Source organism: Lagenorhynchus albirostris, chromosome 20, assembly GCF_949774975.1.
Source record: "Lagenorhynchus albirostris chromosome 20, mLagAlb1.1, whole genome shotgun sequence".
NCBI classification, from domain to species: Eukaryota; Metazoa; Chordata; class Mammalia; order Artiodactyla; family Delphinidae; genus Lagenorhynchus; species Lagenorhynchus albirostris.
In genome coordinates, this window is record NC_083114.1 from 15879750 (window position 1) to 15898576 (window position 18827).

General features: G+C 43.5%; 1 protein-coding gene across 2 annotated transcripts in view; it reads left to right on the top strand.

The window, feature by feature from the left end:
* The window catches only part of FAM222B (family with sequence similarity 222 member B), a 65984-nt gene that overhangs the window by 41053 nt on the left and 6104 nt on the right, over window positions 1–18827 (top strand). For both annotated transcript variants that reach the window (XM_060135501.1, XM_060135502.1), the window contains one exon: window positions 11906–12027. In XM_060135501.1, the coding sequence (XP_059991484.1) occupies window positions 11946–12027 (82 nt within the window). In that variant the 5' untranslated portion in view covers window positions 11906–11945. Of the gene's footprint in view, window positions 1–11905; window positions 12028–18827 lie in introns of those variants that run through there.

The following is an 18827-nucleotide window of genomic DNA, read 5'->3' on the forward strand; positions in this document are numbered from 1 at the left end:
ACTTTGTTAGTTTTTGTTTTGTTTCCTAAGGCAGTTCCTGAAATGAGGAAGCCTCCTAAAGCTAAGTTCAGAATCTTATTTCTGTGGGTGTTTACTCTAGCTATCAAAGTATTCTTCCAGCAGGGACAGGGACTGTCTCTCTGTTCTCTCTTCTTGCTGTGGATACAGCCAGTATTCTGAATTTCATTATCCAGTTGTGGTAGTTTGCAGGGTGTGGGAGGAGGTGTTGCTCCTCTTCCTCAGTAAGCTTTCAGTTCCTGGGTCCTTTTAAGGTTAGCAGCCTCTCCTGCTTTCAGAAACACCGTAGGCTTCAGAAGCCTGGTAATTCCTTGGATATGTGGAGTGTGAGCCATAAAGCTTCCAGTGATAGTGAGTCTTAGTGAAATGGCAAGGCAAGATCTTTTGATTTTCACTAAGGCTATAGAAACCCTCCCCCAAAGTTGTTATACATCAGAATTCCTCATGGTCCTCTACTCAGGCTGGGGCAGAAGGAAGGGCCTAAATGAACAGAACGTATTAGTGTATCAGTCATGCCTTGCCCTATTACCTTAAAATCTGCCTATTGCCAAACCAACCCTAATAATACTAATACAGTGAAGGGTGATGTGTTTACTGTAAGCATAACTTCATTCCCTACCTGCGCTGAATTTACTAGCCTTACTGAAACTCTACACTAGAAATCTAAGGCACATAAGCTCAAGGTATTGTGTACAGAGAACTAGTTCTAAGAAGGTAACAGACCAAATGAATATATGGTGGATATACTAGATGCATAGCCATGGAAAAGTATGAGCTCCTTTTCACCGCCCCCAAATTTAGAACATCTTAAAGAGCAGAGGGATGCTTCCTGCCAGAGACCTTGGTGGGCTGTATGATGCCCAGCTTCCATCATAGTATGCATGTCCAAAGTGGAAACAGACTTAGAAAAGGTATGAGTTGAGAGTACGTTCACAGTTAGGCAAGGTTTACTTCTCACATTCAGGAAAGAGCATGCGAATAGGAAGGGAAGAGTTTTCTGTGCGAGGATTGAGAACGAGAGATAACTGTGTTTGATCATTACTTGTAGTATTCTCTGATACAGTTTCCTCAGTGTGAATGATAGAGCTTTCCCCTGGGGAAGAAAGTCTAACCACTCGAACCTAAAGCGTTTCTTTGCCTTTATGTAGTCACTTTCCCACTGCAGTCTTACCTTGGTTATAGTTGCTGCCCCGCCCCTTTTTTTAAAAAAGGAATTTTCACTAAAAGCTGATTCCAAAGTGTTAGGCTAGCCGAAGAGTTACAGAGTACAATAGTATAATAGAGTTACAGAGCGAAGTGCTGATGTGGGACAGGTAGTAGTTCCCCAAATCCATAGGAAAGTCGATAATTACACTTAAAAAACAAAACCATGGCTTAGAATTGTATGTTTTTGTTGTATATAATAGCGTAGGAAGGGCTTCCCTGGTGGCGCAATGATTGAGAGTCCGCCTGCCGATACAGGGGACACGGGTTCGTGCCCCGGTCCGGGAAGATCCCACATGCCAGGGAGCGGCTAGGCTCATGAGCCATGGCCGCTGAGCCTGCGCGTCCGGAGCCTGTGCTCCGCAACGGGAGGGGCCACGACAGTGAGAGGCCCACGTACTGCAAAAAAAATAAATAAATAAGTGTAAGAAGAGGGCTGTGATAGGTACCGAATAAATAAAGACTTGAGAGGCAGCCATGGTATAGTGCAGTGTTTTTCGAACATCTTCATCTGTGCCCACAATAAAGACTGCATCCCAATAAATACACACATAATTTAAATAGCTGGAATAGAGTCATGAAACAATAAGCATTCCTACTGTTACTTTGTGATTTTTTTTTTTTAAGGCTGGTCAAGCCTACAGATTAGAAAATACTTGTCTAATGGAATGAGCCCCAAGTCTAGGAGTTATGACAGAGACTCGATATGAGGTCCACTATCCCAGCTACATATCACTAGACAAGTTACCTGATCTTTCTAAACCTGCTAATCTATGGAAAGGGAATGATACTTATTCCATATAGATTAAAAGATTGTTTTAAATTTCAAGTGAAATAGTGTATGCAAACATGTTTCAGAGTATAAAGAACTATATAAAATGTAAGGTGGTGGTTTAGTTGTGTTGGCAAAATAAAAAGTGACCTGGATTTTGATAGATTAAGAAAGTGATAAGAGCCAACATTTGAATAACATTCAGGCACTGGTGTCCTAAGCACTTGAGTATATTAAACTCATTTAATTCTTACAACAATCCCATGAACTAGGTCCATTTTACAGATGAAGTTGTTTCTTTCCCAAGGTCACATAGCTGGTAAGCAGCAGAGCTGAGAGTCAAACTCAGTCTTGTCTCTTAACCACTTTGATGTGCCTCTTGTTAATCCAGATTTCTTCAGGTGATTTGAGCTTCACTTGACACTTATCTATATGTGAATTTTCCCCTTTTGAAAACTTATGAGAAAATGACTGCCCTTGCCAGCCAGTTTTTTCCTAAGTTACTTCCTTGGCTCTGTTCGTTTTATATTCAAGAAATGAAAGCTAAGTAGAATGTTATCCTGAACTAGATAGTCCAGGAATGAGAATTTATCCCCACAAAGTGCTGTAATGCATTTAATGCTGAAATACAAATGACTTCATAATTTTTATGTATATATAATAAATTTTACAAAATTATTATTACACCATATACATATATATATATATATATACACACACACACACACACACATACTTTTTTAACCCAGCATTTATCTTATAAGCATTTTTTTGTCCTTAGATATTTTTTAACAATATATATTTTTTAATTTGGGAGGCTCATACTAATTTTAATAGATGAATAGCCCATAATTTATATAACGATTTCCTTACTTTTGGACATTTAGATTGTTGGAGTTTTTGCACAATTATGAACCATACTACAGTGAAGAGAGTTGTATGGAAATCTTTGTTTACATTTCTTTTTTTTTTTAAATAAATTTATTTTATTTATTTATTTTTGGCTGTGTTGGGTCTTCGTTGCTGCACATGGGCTTTCTCTAGTTGTGGTGAGCGGGGGCTACTCTTCGTTGCGGTGCGCAGGCTTCTCATTGCGGTGGCTTCTCTTGTTGCAGAGCATGGGCTCTAGGCACACGGGCTTCAGTAGTTGTGGCTCGAGGGCTCTAGAGCACAGGCTCAGTAGTTGTGGCGCATGGGGCTTAGTTGCTCCGCGGCATGTGGGACCTTCCCGGGTCAGGGCTCGAACCCGTGTCCTGTGCATTGGCAGGCGGATTCTTAACCACTGTGCCACCAGGGAAGCCCTTTGTTTACATTTCTGATTAGTTCCTTAAGTTAGACTTTAGAAGTGTAGTTACCATATCAGGAGTATGAATATTTTAAAAACTTCATATTTATTTCTAGAAAGAATGTGTCAATTTAACATCTCACTTTAGTGACTCTTCACTGTATCCTTGACTCAGTGTGTTCTAGATTTTTTTCCAAACATGTTTGTCAATTTTTAATCAAAAAATAAAATGTCATTCTATTTAATTTACATTTCTTTAAATATTAGATAGTTGCACCATTTCTTTATATGTTTAGTACTTGCTTATATTTCTCCAACGACTTTGGTGGGAGTTGTGTCTTCAGTCCACGCACATGCATTCAGATGTTGCTGTGGATCCTATCTCCTTTCACTGCTTCCATTCATAACTCTTCAACACCTCTTCAAAATTTCATTAAAACCATTCTCTGCAGTTTTGACAAACTACTCTCTTAGGCAGTATAAATCAGTGTTACTCATTACATAGCAAAAATATGGGTTTATAAATGTCTCTTGAAATTTCTAAACCCAGCAGTGAACTTTGGATTAGGCACTTTAGACCCAGATAAGGAAGACACCTTGGCACCGGGGTGAGGAAACAGAAGCACACACAGGTCCAAACACTCTCATCTAGATTTGTTTTAGAATAATACCTTGTAGGGACTTCTCTGGTGGTGCAGTGGTTAAGAATCCGCCTGCCAATGCAGGGGACATGGTTTCGAGCCCTGGTCTGGGAAGATCCCACATGCCGCGGAGCAGCTAAGCCCATGCGCCACAACTACTGAGCCTGCACTCTAGAGCCCACAAGCCACAACTACTGAGCCCGCGTGCTGCAACTGCTGAAGCCCGCGCGCCTAGAGCCGTGCTCCGAAACAAGAGAAGGCACTGCAATGAGAAACCCTCGCTCACCACAACTAGAGAAAGCCTGTGCACAGCAACGAAGACCTGATGCAGCCAAAAATTTTAAAATAAATAAATAAATTTATTTAGTAAAATAAATAATAATGTCTTGTAGTTACGTATTCAGAATGGAGCAGGCTTATAAAAAAGAGTGAAATAATGCCGTTTGCAGCAACATGGATGAATCTAGAGATTGTCATGCTAAGTGAAGTAAGTCAGAAAGAGAAAGACAAGGGGAGTTCCCTGGTGGCCTAGTGGTTAGGATTCTGGGCTTTCACTGCTGTGGCCTGGGTTTGATCCCTAGTTGGGGAATTGAGATCCTGCAAGCCATGCAGCTCGGCCAAAAAAAAAAGAAAAGAAAGAAAGACAAATACCATACGATATCACTTATATGTGGAATCTAAAATATGACACAAATGAACTTACCTATGAAACAGAAACAGATTCACAGACGTAGAGAACAGACTTGTGGTTGCCAAGGGGGTGGTGTGTGCGGGAGGGATGGACTGGGAGTTTGGGATTAGCAGATGCAAACTATTATTAAATATAGACTGGATACACAACAAGGTTCTACTGAAAAGAATATGAAAGAGAATGTATATATATATGTATAACTGAATCATTTTGCTGTACAGCAGAAATTAACACAACCTTGTAAATCAACTTCAATAAAACACATTTTTAAAAAAATGAAGCAGGCTTTCTAAATGACCTTAAGTCTCTTAAATTTCTGTCACCCTTCAAACTTGAAAGCCAGACTCTAGACTGAGTTAGGGGGCCTACTCTGGCGAGGTGATTCTGAGGCAAGGGAGTCACTAGAGAATGTGGCCTCCGTGCAGGTGAGGGGAGGAGAAAGGGCGTGAGTAAGCAGCTCATTTAGATGTTCTTTAAACACATTCTTGCCAAAGTTTTTTAACAGCCTGCGAAATTCTTCACATTCTTTTTCCATGTTGTCTTTGATCTATAAAATTACAGAAGCTATACTGAGGAACTGCCTTTTTCATTTTAACCGGAATGAATACCTGTCTATGATCTGACTTGTTTTGGGCTCAGTCAAGGCCTATTAAAGGACTTTTTAGACACCCTGAGTCTTAAAATTGCACCCAACTTTGATATCTTTCCTACAGATTTACTTTTTTTTTTAATGATTTAGCTCTGATGCCTCAGTTTCCCCATCTGGATGTGAGATCTGTGCTTCTCTGGCAGCTTTTCATGGACTCATGTGTGATGTGGGCTTTGAAGATTAAAAACTGCCACATAATTATAGGTTATTTGTTAAATTATATTTAATCTGAGTAATAATCAGAAACTTTCTGATTTGATACAAGTTTCTACAGGAAATTGTAAAAGGTAAAAATCCAATATTTGTGTATTATCTCAAGCAAGCGGTTTCTTCTCGTTGTTATTCTCATTGTCTTGCTGGGCACAGTCCCAGGTACTTATGAGTAAAATTCTACCCAGCTTGAGAGCTCTGCTTGTGATTATGAATGTGGTTAAATACAAAGGTCAGTCTACCTTTCTAAAATTGTTCAGCTTAAGTTATAGTGATACAGCCCTGATAGGAAACTGAAGGCTATTACATACGATAATGAAAAACTGCAAATTCTGATTTAGTGGCTTGCAATGAACACAGCCTGCATTTCACAGTTTTAGGAACACTGATTTCTACCTAATGGGGATGAAAGTACAGAAGCCAAAGGATACTGTTTTTTTTTCTTTCTTTTTTTACTTTTTGGCCTTGCCGCACAGCATGTGGGATCTTAATTCCCAGACCAGGGATCGAACTTGGCCCCCTGCAGTGGAAGCATGGAGTCTTAATCGCTGGACTACCAGGGAAGTCCCAAAGGATACTTTTCAATACAATGCAAAAGTAGTACCTGGGCCTTTTTTTTTTTTTTAAGTACCTAGGCAGTTTTTGTCTCCTCTGCTCTCTCACTCTCAGAGTAAAGGCACCTGTGCACACACAGGCACGGACAGTTTTTGGCACTTGTATTATCCATGTGTTTCAAGGACCTAAATTCAGATAAATTCCAGAGCCTGGGATTAAAGTGTATTGCTATTCTTCTGGAATGTGAGCCAATAATATTTATTAAACATCTGTTACATGAATAATCTCATTCCTGACCCTGTTACTTGGAAGGATAAATAAAAGACAGTCTTTGGAAGCTCACACTCGAGTTGAAAGGTTAGAATGGCCAGGGCAAATACTTTCCTAGGACCTGAATAACAAATTCAGGAGAAAGCAGTGGGTCATAGATGAGATAAATAATAAGAGGATCTAGGAAAGAGTATTCATGCTAAAGAAAGCACTGGCAGAGAAAGCACCTTTAGGGACCAGGGTGGGGTGGGAAACAGCATAGGAACAGGACCTGTTGTGATGGGTCTAAAGGGTAGTTAGAAATAATGTTTCCAGGGCTTCCCTGGTGGCGCAGTGGTTGAGAATCCGCCTGCCAATTCAGGGGACACGGGTTCAAGCCCTGGTCCAGGAAGTTCCCACATGCTGCAGAGCAACTAAGCCTGTGTGCCGCAACTACTGAGCCTGCACTCTAGAGCCCACGAACTACAACTACTGAAGCCCGTGCACCTAGAGCCCGTGCTCCGCAACAAGAGAAGCCACTGCAATGAGAAGCCCGCACACCACAACGAAGAGTAGCCCCCGCTCACCACAACTAGAGAAAAGCCCACGCGCAGCAGTGAAGACCCAACGCAGCCATAAATAAATATTTTTAAAAAAAGAAATTTTTAAAAAAAGAAATAATGTTTCCAAACCCCTTGAGCCTCTGTGTTCAGCTATGTGGAGATGGTTTGCAGCAGGGATAGTTCTGGGCTTTCAACAAAGTTAGTCCAGAGTGAACATCCATCTTTCTCTCCTGCTCTTTCTCCCAGCCCAGAGTTGTGAGGTTACAATTACAAGTGACTTTAAGTCCCCTATTGAGTTAAAGATAGAGAAGAAAGATGCCTTTGAGCAATGACTGAATGTTATTCAGATCGCGTAAATAGTGAAAAGTACAAGGTAGTTGGAAGTTCACAGTTACCTGGACTGACAAAAATTACTGGTTGAATAGATTATTTCATTGACACAGACTATAAGATGACTGATTCTGCAGAGTCTGATTTGATAAACATGTAATTTTTGCCATCCTTGACCCCGTTTATTTTCGCCAGAGCAGTATTTCCGTTAGGTTTTAACATAATTTCTTGGACCCCAGGAGTAAAAGAATGGGGAACAGTAGGATAAAACTTCTACCCCCACTATTGAAAAGTAGTCTTTTTAGATAAGCCTTTTACCTCATGGATGAGAAGGCTTATTAATCAGAGATAGTGATGACTCTTTTAATTAATGCAGCTTCTCAGTGTTAATCATATTCTCTTAAGATGCATGTGCTTAGGATTTTCACTGTTGGGTATATTTTATAAAGTGGAGTCAAATAACATGGGGCATAACATTTTCTCTTTTTTACTTGGTATTTCAGAGATGGCACTGCTCTCAATTTCATTTTTTAATTAAAGTCCATAAATGGCAGGTTTAAAATTTTGAACCACAGCATGAATCAGAAATTGGGCTAGTCAACCTTTTTTTTTGCGGCGGCGGTGGGGGGGGTTCTTTTTGAAGGTGGGGTTGAAGGGAAGGAAAAGGAAAGCAGGAGAGAGACTTGGCAAAGAAGGGTACTGGAAGGCACTAGGGTGTGAGTGGGAGACTGTGCTGGGAGGTGATTACTCTAGATCGCTTCACCCCCAGCCCCCAAGTAAAAATGCCTTTGCTAGCATTTTATTTTCTCTCCCTTCCTTTTCTCACTAAAAAAAAAAAATATGAAGAGGAGTCTTCCTTTTCCTCCTTTTCTACCCTTCAGTGACCGTAAGCATAAACAGGGACAAACAGTACAGACAGCGGAGGTTTTCCTACTGGCAAACCTGTCCTAAGGCAGAGATGGTCCTTTATCAGATGCCACCCAGGAAAGCAGAGAGTGTAACAACATAACTCTTAATAAAACCTCTGTCAGTCTCGGTGGGGCGGGGGAGGTGGGGGGCATGGGTGAAAGTCCTTTTGAATTTTCTCAGTGGGGACAGGGTTTTTTTGTTCCTTAATTAGAGGTAGTCTGGGAGAAGCTAGCACTTGTGCAAATGCCCCAGGAGAGTCTGGACACCTTAGTTCTGTGCTCATGGTAATACCATCGTCCCCCTGCTTAGGCAGCAGACCAGCTGGTGGTGGGAAAGCTGTCTGAGAGCGCCCAGAGAGGCTCTGCCAAGGAGATCTTTTTCCTTTCTCTGTGGCATCTGCAGCTTATTTGGTCTGAGCACCAGGTTACTAGTTGATTCTGTTCAGTAGTCTGGACTTGAATTTTGAGGCCCTTTCAGAGAAGGTAGAGCTTATGTTGATTTCTGGGTCTAATTGTGCTTCTGGAAATATCAGCTGTAAATTGTATTGGAATTTAACGTTTAAGAAAAAGCCAGATGGTAATCAAAATGTGTGGGTGGTTTGAAGTTTTTAAATAAAAGGCTTGTGCTCAGCTGTCGAGCCTCCAGAGGAGTGCTTTATACTATGCATCCCTGCTTTCTAGAATGGGCTGTGGAAGGAAGTTGCTTCCTTCCTGTTTCATCATACCCTTTGTGACCTTGCCACATTCTCTGCCTTCCCTGCCCTGGCAGAATCTGATTCTTGACTTCAGTAAAACTGCTCAGGGGGCTTGAAGATTAAGGATGGCAGAACTCTTAAAGAAAGGTTCACAAACTAAGGGCTGTACTCTTAGCAGCCCAGTTAATGCCAGTAAGAGCTCAAGAATAGTCTAGACTTGCTGGGTGATTCTGGTTGGGAACATAATCATAGAGGGTCCCAAGATCTGGTGTCTTTCTTACTCATTTACTTCTTCCTGCGCAAACTAAAAACTGACTTTCTGGAGTCTTTACAGAATTCACCTCTTATTTTTGTTCCTTTGTTTGCTGTCAGTAAATCCATTAATGCCTTTTGCCACAGTTTAGCTGACTTAATTCTCTCTTGTTCTGCCTCTTGAAATCCAGAGTTGTGGCTTGAAGGGCAGTATGTTATAGTCAACTCTTAGGATCCACAACCTCCACTCGTCTCTTCTCGGTTGCAAGGCATCAAGATCTACTAGGTATATCAGAGATTACAGTGATCATTCATAGATTGTTTCCTTCCAGAAAGTACAGGGAGAGAGTGTATCTGCAAGAGAGCTGAATGAATGTGTTTTTTGTACCTCCATCATCACAGTATCTCAGCTTTCCAGGTGAATTACAAAGCCTGGAGGAGGGGGTGTGCTTGGCTCCTAGAGTCAGCAGGAGGGGCAGGGGAGGTTAGAGGATGAGGTCAGAGAGGTAGTGATCATGTAACAGATCATGGAAGGCCTTGTGGGCCACATTAGGATTTTGTATTTTATTCTAAGTGAGATGGCAAGTCATTGGAGATTTTTGAGCTGATATGATTTCCAATTAAAAAAAATAAATTACTTTGGCTGCTATGTGGAGAATAGATTGGGTGATGGGGCAAGGGTGGAACAGAGACCATTTGGAAGGCTATTGTAGTAATCCAGGCTAGAGATAATGAGATGACAAGTGAACTTATTGCCTACTTCCAAGAAAGGTTGGGAGACCTAATTAAGAAAACATCACTAGGACTTCCCTGGTGGCGCAGTAGTTAAGAATCTTCCTGCCAACAAAGGGGACATGGGTTCGAGCCCTGGTCCAGGAAGATTCCACATGCCGCGGAGCAACTAAGCCTGTACGCCACAACTACTGAGCCTGCGCTCTAGAGCCCTCAAGCCACAACCACTGAAGCCCACACTCCTGGGGCCCGTGCTCCACAACAAGAGAAGCCACTGCAATGAGAAGCCCGCACACTGCAACGAAGAGTAGCCCCCGCTCACCGCAACGAAGACCCAGTGCAGGCAGACATACATACATACATACCTAAATAAATAAATAGGAAAAAATCACTAAAGCCCCTCACACAGTCCATTTCACAATATTAGGCTCCAGTATTTGTTAATTCTCTTCCTTTCCTTAGAGTTTGCCCTCAGCTATATTAGGACCATAGGGGAGAGCTTATTAAATAGAGATCAGCATTCACAAGGGAAGGGTTGTGAGCAGTACCTCAGTCATTTGACCCTAACAGAAGACTTTTTATTTCTTGAGGCACTGCAGTTGGCACAGTGTGTTCATACTGTCATCCCACCCACCAGAGACCTGAAAAGACTGAATCCGTGCCAGAACTCTGGGGCAGCTCCATTCTCATTGAGGCATTCACTCTTCAGTTCTTTCCGCACTTGCTATCTTAGACACAGTTTGAGTAGCCTCTTTTACAAAGTATCTTTTCAGCTACCTGGCCTTTCCAGCTGGAGCTCTCTGATACTCATCGTGACAAGGTAGTTTCACATACTTGAGAGGGCCCTCTAAGGGAAAGAAAGAGGTTTTGTGGTCTTTGTTTAACATTTGAGCTTTCCCCCATTCCTCTTTTGTTGTGATCTAAAGCCTTAATATGCTACCTTGATTTCTGGGGTTTGCAGTATGGGAAAGGAATTTAATGTGTTTTAGTACATTCTAGTTGTTTGGGAAAAAGCTTGGTCCTTGGTACACAGGGAGCTTGCATTGTTGACAAGGCTTCCTTCCCTACAGAAGGCTACATCAGTGTCTGCTTGCTTTGGCTGTGTAAGTCTTGTTGGAAGACTTCACTGATGAAACCACGCCATCTTGATACAATGTCAGGACTGCCTGCCCAAAGAGGGCTGCTGGCAGCCTACCACCTCCTTGATTTACCCTGGGAGCAAAGCAATTTTTTTCTTTTTTTTGGGTTCTGGAGGTCTAATTGTGTGAAAGGCAATAACAAGGTGAATCCCTAGAAACATACAAACAGAGTTTGTTTTAATAGTAGTTAATTTGTCTCTTAGGATGCTTTGTTCCTTCCTCTTTTTAAAAGTAAGTTCAGGTGAAATTCCCTGGCGGTCCAGTAGTTAGGACTCCGCCCTCTCACTGCTGAGGGCCCAGGTTCACTCCCTGGTCAGGGAACTAAGATCCGGCAAGCCATGGGGCGTGGCCAAAAAAAAAACAACCCCAAAACAAAGTAAGTTCAGATTACTGGGGTCATAAGTTGGACTTTGGGAGCCTTTGCAACTCATATACTGTACTGTCTCTGGAAATGTCTGACTGCCCCAGCCGCCAGCCAAGGCTGAGAATAGACGGAGCTGGGCCCTATGAGGGCGAGCTCTCTTCAGGAACATTGTTCTGTTTTCAGGGAGAAATCATCTTTTCCTTCACCTCAGTTAGACTGTGCCCTAGCCTTTGTGCTCCTGCCTCAGCTGGGGCCCAGATGAAAGCCAGCATGCCGTTTATCTGGCAGCCACATGGGCTTATCCAAAAGCAGTACGGAGAGGCAGTCTACAGGAAATGCAAATGCCAAGCGAATGCATCTATAGCTTGTGAACATAAAGACCTTCAATTGTTTGTGTGGATAGGTATTTTCTAGTTTTTATTTTCCCCACCCAAGCATCTGCGCTGACTGAAATATTTGAGCCGTAGTAATAAGTTGAGAGCAAATTGTGCTACAGATAAAGACATAGATATATTTTCAGCCAACATGCTACTAATTAAATTGTTTATCTGTCTAAACCTGGACCACTGTTGCTCATATCCGATGTCCCTCGTATCTTCCTTGAGTGAGTTGCCTTGTGTTCCATGACCTTGTTTTTTTGTCATTACAGTGTGAGTGACTGCCTCATGTTGTGTTGATGCTGGTCTGCCATGCTAGCCTGTCTACCAGGGCCAGGTGACCTGTCCTTTCAGCTTCTTTCTCACACGCAGATGAACACTGGACTTCAGAAATGTAAGTAATCTGGATCCCAGTGAAGGATGTGATCGTTTATGTTTTCCCTACATTTGAGCTATACCAGAGGCACATTTGGGGTACACTGACCATGAATTTTGGTACCTCCAAGATATTCTTCAGCACAGACATCAAGAAAGCAGCCACAAAACTTGTCAACATTCTGAGACACTTCTCTGATCAGAGAGATCCTCTTTTTTTTAATTAATTAATTTAGTTAGTTATTCTGTTTATTTGGCTGGGTCGGGTCTTCACTGCAGCACACAGGATCTTTGTTGCGGCACACAGGATCTTTGTTGCGACGCGCGGGCTCAGTAGTTGCAGTGCACGGGCTCCAGAGTATGCAGGCTTAGTTGTCTCGTGGCATGTGGAATCTTAGTTCCCCCAACCAGGGATCAAATCTGTGTCCCCTGCATTGGAAGGCGGATTCTTAACCACTGGACCACCGGGGAAGTCCTGAGAAATCCTCTTAAATACTAGAATTCCCGAGTGTGTATCATCTTAATTTTAATTGTTGCTGATAGCTATCTGTTAAGCAATAAGGCTATAAGGAGTTTTACAGGATATATATATCAAAGAAGTGTTTCAATTTGAACCCCCATGAGGAATTGAATGAAAACTCACAGTCCAGATTACTTACTGTATCTCTGAGACAAACTGTATCCACTGTTCTGTTGTTTTGAGCTCTCTGAGCACTCTCTGCCATGGAAATAGACAGTTCCCTTTGGCTCTGCTGTCTGCCTTCTGAACTGTGGCCCTCAGTTCACAGCAAGTAAAGAAGCTTTCGCCTCCAGAACGGATAGGAAGGTAGCTTGCTCAGTCTCTCTGGGCGTGTTCCTGTTAATATACTTGCTATAAGACGGAGTTTTTGAGAACTGTTAGATTCCTGTCTTACATTGGCTGGAATTGGGGCTTTATACTTTGTATTTTCCCAGATTCCTACCTTTTATCGCTGTACTACATCATGTGCAAGGAAAAGAGTCTATTCCTGGCTTATTACCATGTACGGCATCTTCAAGTGTGAAAATGGCCCTAAATTTGGAATAGACTTTCCTTTCAGAGCAAAAAGGGAAAATCAATGAGGCATCTAGGCTTACCCTTTAATAGAAAAGGAGCTTCAGCACCTTACCTGAATCCTTTATGACAGAGGTTGGCAAACTTTTTCTGTAAAGAGTCAAATAGCAGATATTTTAGGCTTTGTGGATCATCCCATATGGTCTCTGTTACACGTACTCACCTCTGCTGTCGTAGGGCACAGGCAACCGTAGACAGTATGTAAACAAATGAGTGTGGCTATGCTCCAGTAAAACTTTCTACAAAAGCACAGCAGCTGGGTTTTGGCTTGCAGGCTATAGTTTGCCGCCCCCTGCTCTGTGAGATCATCTTCAGAAGTTAAAAATGGTCTGGCCTCTTGACTTCCTTTCTTTGAGGGAGAGTAAGACTCAGAGCCTGGCTAGTTCTAGAATTTGGCCAGTGAATCCAACTTGCATCATGACAAAGCTGAAGGTGACAGTCTTCCTTCTGCAGCTGCTTGACACAATAGGCCGGCCCTGCTGTCCCAGCTCCTCCCCAGCTTTTCTCTTACTAAAGGATAATTGGGTGAGAAAGTTGTCTGGGCTCCTTGGCCACCCAAATCTGCATGCTCACTGCATTGTGACTGGTTCCAGACTTCCAGGCACACAACTGGGGAGGGAGTGTGCTCGGAAGCATGCAATAAGATAACAAAGAGCAGCTCGCTGTCTGTCTTCTAGGTTCCTTAGCGCACTCTGACGGCTTCGCCCAGAGATGTCCTGTCAGGGCCTGAACTGCTTGGGAAGAAAGGCAAGTTGGCAGCTTTATCTTAGTTGCTGACTTGGAACCTTCACGCCCTTCTCCCCAAAGCAGTTCCCAAGTAGCCTCTGCCAACCACTGTCCCGAATCTCTATTCAAGAATTGAGGTATGGGGCTTCCCTGGTGGTGCAGTGGTTGAGGGTCCGCCTGCTGCTGCAGGGGACACGGGTTCGTGCCCCGGTCCGGGAAGATCCCACATGCTGCGGAGTGGCTGGGCCCGTGAACCATGGCCACTGAGCCTGCACGTCTGGAGCCTGTGCTCCGCAACGGGAGAGGCCGCAACAGTGAGAGGCCCGCGTACTGCAAAAAAAAAAAAAAAAAAAAAAGAATTGAGGTATCCTTTTTCCCTGGTTTCAGGCTTACCTGTCCGTTTAGGGGACTCTCTTGTTGCTCTCCTTAACTACACCTAAACTTTTGCAGAGGAGAAAACCCAGTGGTATTTTTAAGCCCACTTACTTTCTTCTTTCCTCTCCCAAAATATGTAAGAAAAAAAAATCCTGGGACTTTCCTGGCCGTCTGTGCTTCCAACTGCAGGGGGCGTGGGTTCAATCCCTGGTTGGGGAACTAAGATCCTGCAGGCCACACAGTGCGGCCAAAAATTTAAAAAAGAAGAAAAAGAAGAAAATCCTGTCTTGTGACTTAGCTCTTCGCATTAAGCATTTACCATTAAGGTGAGATGGAGTATAAGCTGTCTCCTTTGGAAACCAGCAGCCAAGGAGCTGCTCAGAGCCCAGGCCTATCAGCTGTAGAGACCTTAAAACCAGTTTTGTAACTGCTATTCAGCCTTTCCCTGCCCCCATCCTAGGGAGGGTCTTAAAAGGTGCTCAAAACACAGAACTCCGTATCTGGTGAGGGGATGGGGTACTGATATTTATAGCTTAATATATGTTTGGTTTTTTTTATTGTTAACATCTTTATTGGGGTATAATTGCTTTACAGTGGTATGTTAGTTTCTGCTTTATAACAAAATGAATCAGCTATATGTGTACATATATCCCCATATCCCCTCCCTCTTGCATCTCCCTCCCACCCTCCCTATCCCACCCCTCTAGGTGGTCACAAAGCACCGAGCTGATCTCCCTGTGCGATGCAGCTGCTTCCCACTAGCTATCTGTTTTACGTTTGGTAGTGTATATACGTACATGCCATTCTCTTTGTCTCAGCTTACACTTGCCTCTCCCCACGTCCTCAAGTCCATTCTCTATGTCTGCATCTTTATTCCTGTCCTGCCCCTAGGTTCATCAGAACCATTTTTTTTTTTAAGATTCCATATATATGTGTTAGCATACGGTACTTGTTTTTCTCTTTCTGACTTACTTCACTCTGTATTTCAGACTCTAGGTCCATCCACCTCACTACAAATAACTCAATTTTGTTTCTTTTTATGGCTGAGTAATATTCCATTGTATATATGTGCCACGTCTTCATTATCCATTCACCTGTTGATGGACATTGAGGTTGCTTCCGTGTCCTGGCTATTGTAAATAGTGCTGCAGTGAACATTGTGGTACATGACTCTTTTTGAATTATGGTTTTCTCAGGGTATATGCCCAGTAGTGGGAGTGCTGGGTCCTGTGGTAGTTCTCTTCTTAGTTTTTTAAGGAACCTCTATACTGTTCTCCATAGTGGCTATATCAGTTTACATTCCCACCAACAGTGCAAGTGTGTAGCTTAGTATACTTTATATCGTAAGAGTCAGCTCAAGGCAGGGGAGATGGGTCTGGGGTCAGGAGAGGGCATATGTGGCTTCTTGGCCCAGTACTGTCAGTCACCTGGCTAATTATTCCCCAGGCTTGAGCTGCCTTATGTACAGAATCACAAGATTGTTCCCTTGAAACGCCAACATTTTCTCTTCTCCCCTTCCTCTTCTACATGTATAGGAGGATGTGATGCATTTTCCAACCTAGAAGTATAATTTGCCATAGTTCAGGCTGGATTAAAGGACATCTTGCCTCTGGGTGGGTCCTGCACTTGGTAGAAGACCACAGTTGTGGTTAGGTGGATGCCCTCCTAGAACTTTTCTCGATTGTTATTCCACAATGTCACTTGCTTTGAGAGACCTCAGCCATTTTGGAACTTTGTACTTGCAAAGTCTATTTTCCTCTGACCCATCTTCTCCCAATTCCCCAGAAAATGTGTTTTTGAACATTTTTTTCTTCATTAACCCCAAGCCTCTGCTCCTAATTTTCCAGCTCACAGGTATATAGATAGGGTGGCCTGGTAAATATTTCTGGGTAGAGTGGTTGAAATGACCAAAGATCCCTGGTCGTCAAATCATCTTTTAGACAGTTACTGTGACCTCTTTCATTGTAGAGTTTTGGGGCCTAGGGCAAGTATCGACATTAATTTTTTACTACTTCTCTGTGTGCTTATGTGCCCCCTAGTGGAAAGACCTGGAAATGGTGAATTGGCCCAGTGACTGGATAAACTACAGAGAAATACCAGAAACATTAGCTAACGTTTGTTGAGCGCTTACCATATGCCAGGCACTGTCTTGAATATTTGTATGCATATTCTCATTCATTCCTCAGTAATTCCATATGGGAGACTCTCTTATCTCTCTTTTCAGGATGAGAGTGTTTGTCAATGTCTCGTTACTATTCAGTGACTGGGCTAGAACTCACACTTGGGTCAGACTCCAAAGCCTGTATTTGACACACACTGCCTGTGTCTCTCCACAGGTTAGAGGTTCCTGCTGCATAAGCCACCCATGTCTTTTGATCTTCAAAACAGAAGGATAAACAGGGAGGTCCTTGCAGGGAAGCCTGGATTCAGGGAGATCCCCCCAGTTCCTAGAATAGACAACAGTGCTTTCTGTACTACATGTAATGCTCAGACTCAAGTCCAGGAGGTACTGCAGTTAGGGCTTCCATGGTCAGGTTACTTTGTCCCGTCTGTGGGCAGACTCAGCCAAACCTGCTATCCTTGAATAGTAACTATTGACAGTCATAGTTCCTGTTCACAGAGCATTTCCCATTCATTGGATCTCTTGATCTTAGTAATTCTGTGAGGTAGGACAGCAGGTACCATCGCTGTTTATAAATGAGGAATGACTGAGAGAGAAACTGAGTAGTCAGATAATAAAGCCAGTGCTTGAATCTGGATCTCTTTTTTTCTAACCACAGAGTCTCTGTTCTCTACACCGCCTTACGTCTCGATTAATGACACCACTGGTACCAGATATTTAAATAAGTTGTTTACAGAGCTGTAGTATCTGTGTTAGCTGTGCATTTAGAGGAAGATGATGCAGAAGAAAGAAAGGCTTCAGGGTGCCTCTGTGGGGACTGAGATAAAGTACTGAGGAAAACTTGGCTATTTTTTAAGGGTTGGGCTGAAATCTGGTACATGATGTGGGTGGTGTTGGATTCCCCAAATGTGGCCTCTTTCTTGTCCAATATGCTCCTCTCATCCTTGAGATTCTTCCTTAACATACTGTAGCCTGTGTCCACCCTTCCCACCCCTCACCTCACCTCATCACCACTGTCAACATCAGTGGAGGCAGGACAGAGAGAACTAATCGGTGTAGTGTCCCACTCCATACTTCTGACTGAGGCCAAGCCATCAATACCTCTGCCTCTGCTAGAAAAAACCAGCCTTAGAGTTGATATTGACTTGGAGCAAAGGAGCTCTATTATTCAACAAGCCGCTGTACCAGTCTCTCTTCCCTGACCTTCAGAGAGAGAAGCCCATCAACATGGAGGAAAGCTCTTCCAACATGGAGGGGCGGACCTTCCTTTCCTGTCCGAACTGAAACCCAGCAGCTTCAGACTCCCATTATTCAGCCGAGTCCCAGTTGTTCAGTCAGACAGTACACTTACCAGGCACTTACTACACGTTTGCTCTGGGTAAGGAAGACACTGAGCTAGGAATGTCGCATGTTTTTGATCAGTCACACAAGAGTACAGTGGCTGACCAGGGCAGCTTCTAATGGAATTCTGGCGCCTTGAGTGTAGGGAAGATCTTTCAGTGATCCCAGACTTTTTTGGTGTCTTCTTGTCCAGGAGAATGTAAAACCGGTCAGAAAATGGCCCCACTTTGTCGAGACTGAAGCCTATTAAGGGTCAGTGGCTTATAAGAAGCCGCAGAACTCTGTTCTCCAGGCTTTGACCTCCTTGCCAGCTAGTGCTACCTAGTAGGTGGGAGACTTCCAGGCCTCTCTGCCTCCCTCTGCTTCCTGCCTTCAGTTGTCACTGTCACATTCATCCTTCTAAATCAGTCATCTTACAAACATTTCGTTTATGAATGGAGCAACTATTCTGTACTCAGTAAATACAGCAGAGCCTTAAATATGTGGGCGTGCCTACTACGTTCAAGGCATTGTGCCCGTGTTTGAAAGCAAACCTTTTCCTTTCCGTACCCTTTCGCTAAGTTCTACCTCGTCGAGCCTGGGTTCGGATCTCTCTGCCTCTCCTGGACTTGAGCTTTCTTTCCTTGCTTCCAAGAGCAGCAGTTTCTAAGCACTTGCTGCCAGCCAACCAGCAACGTCACCTAGCGCAGGCAGCTGTGCCCTTTTCCTGCTAGCACGCTCACTAGACTACTTCTGTTCCAGCTGATGCCCAGCGACATGACTTTGAATGGGGTCTCCTCTGGGCCAAGCCAGCTGAGGCCACAAGCCAGGCATTTGGCCAGCTCAGTCCTTGGTCTGCCCTGGCTGCCCCCTAGAAGGGGAGGAAGTAGGGAGGGAATCAGCTAGCTGAGCCAAGGCTCCCAGCCAGTCCCCTTTTTTCTTCCGCTCTGGGCAGTCTGTGTACTTACTCAGCAAGCCTTTATTAAGCACCTTCTGTGTATACTCAGGGGAGACCCTCCCCAGAGAGAGGGAGAAGGGAGCAGAGACCCCTTGCCAGGAGCCTGGCATCCTTAAAGAGCTCTTGTTCTCAGAATCTTTTCCTTTTTGATGGAAGCACGACATCCGCTGGAGCCCCCTGATGGGAGGCAACTGGAGATGGGAACAAAGAGACTGTTAGCATTAA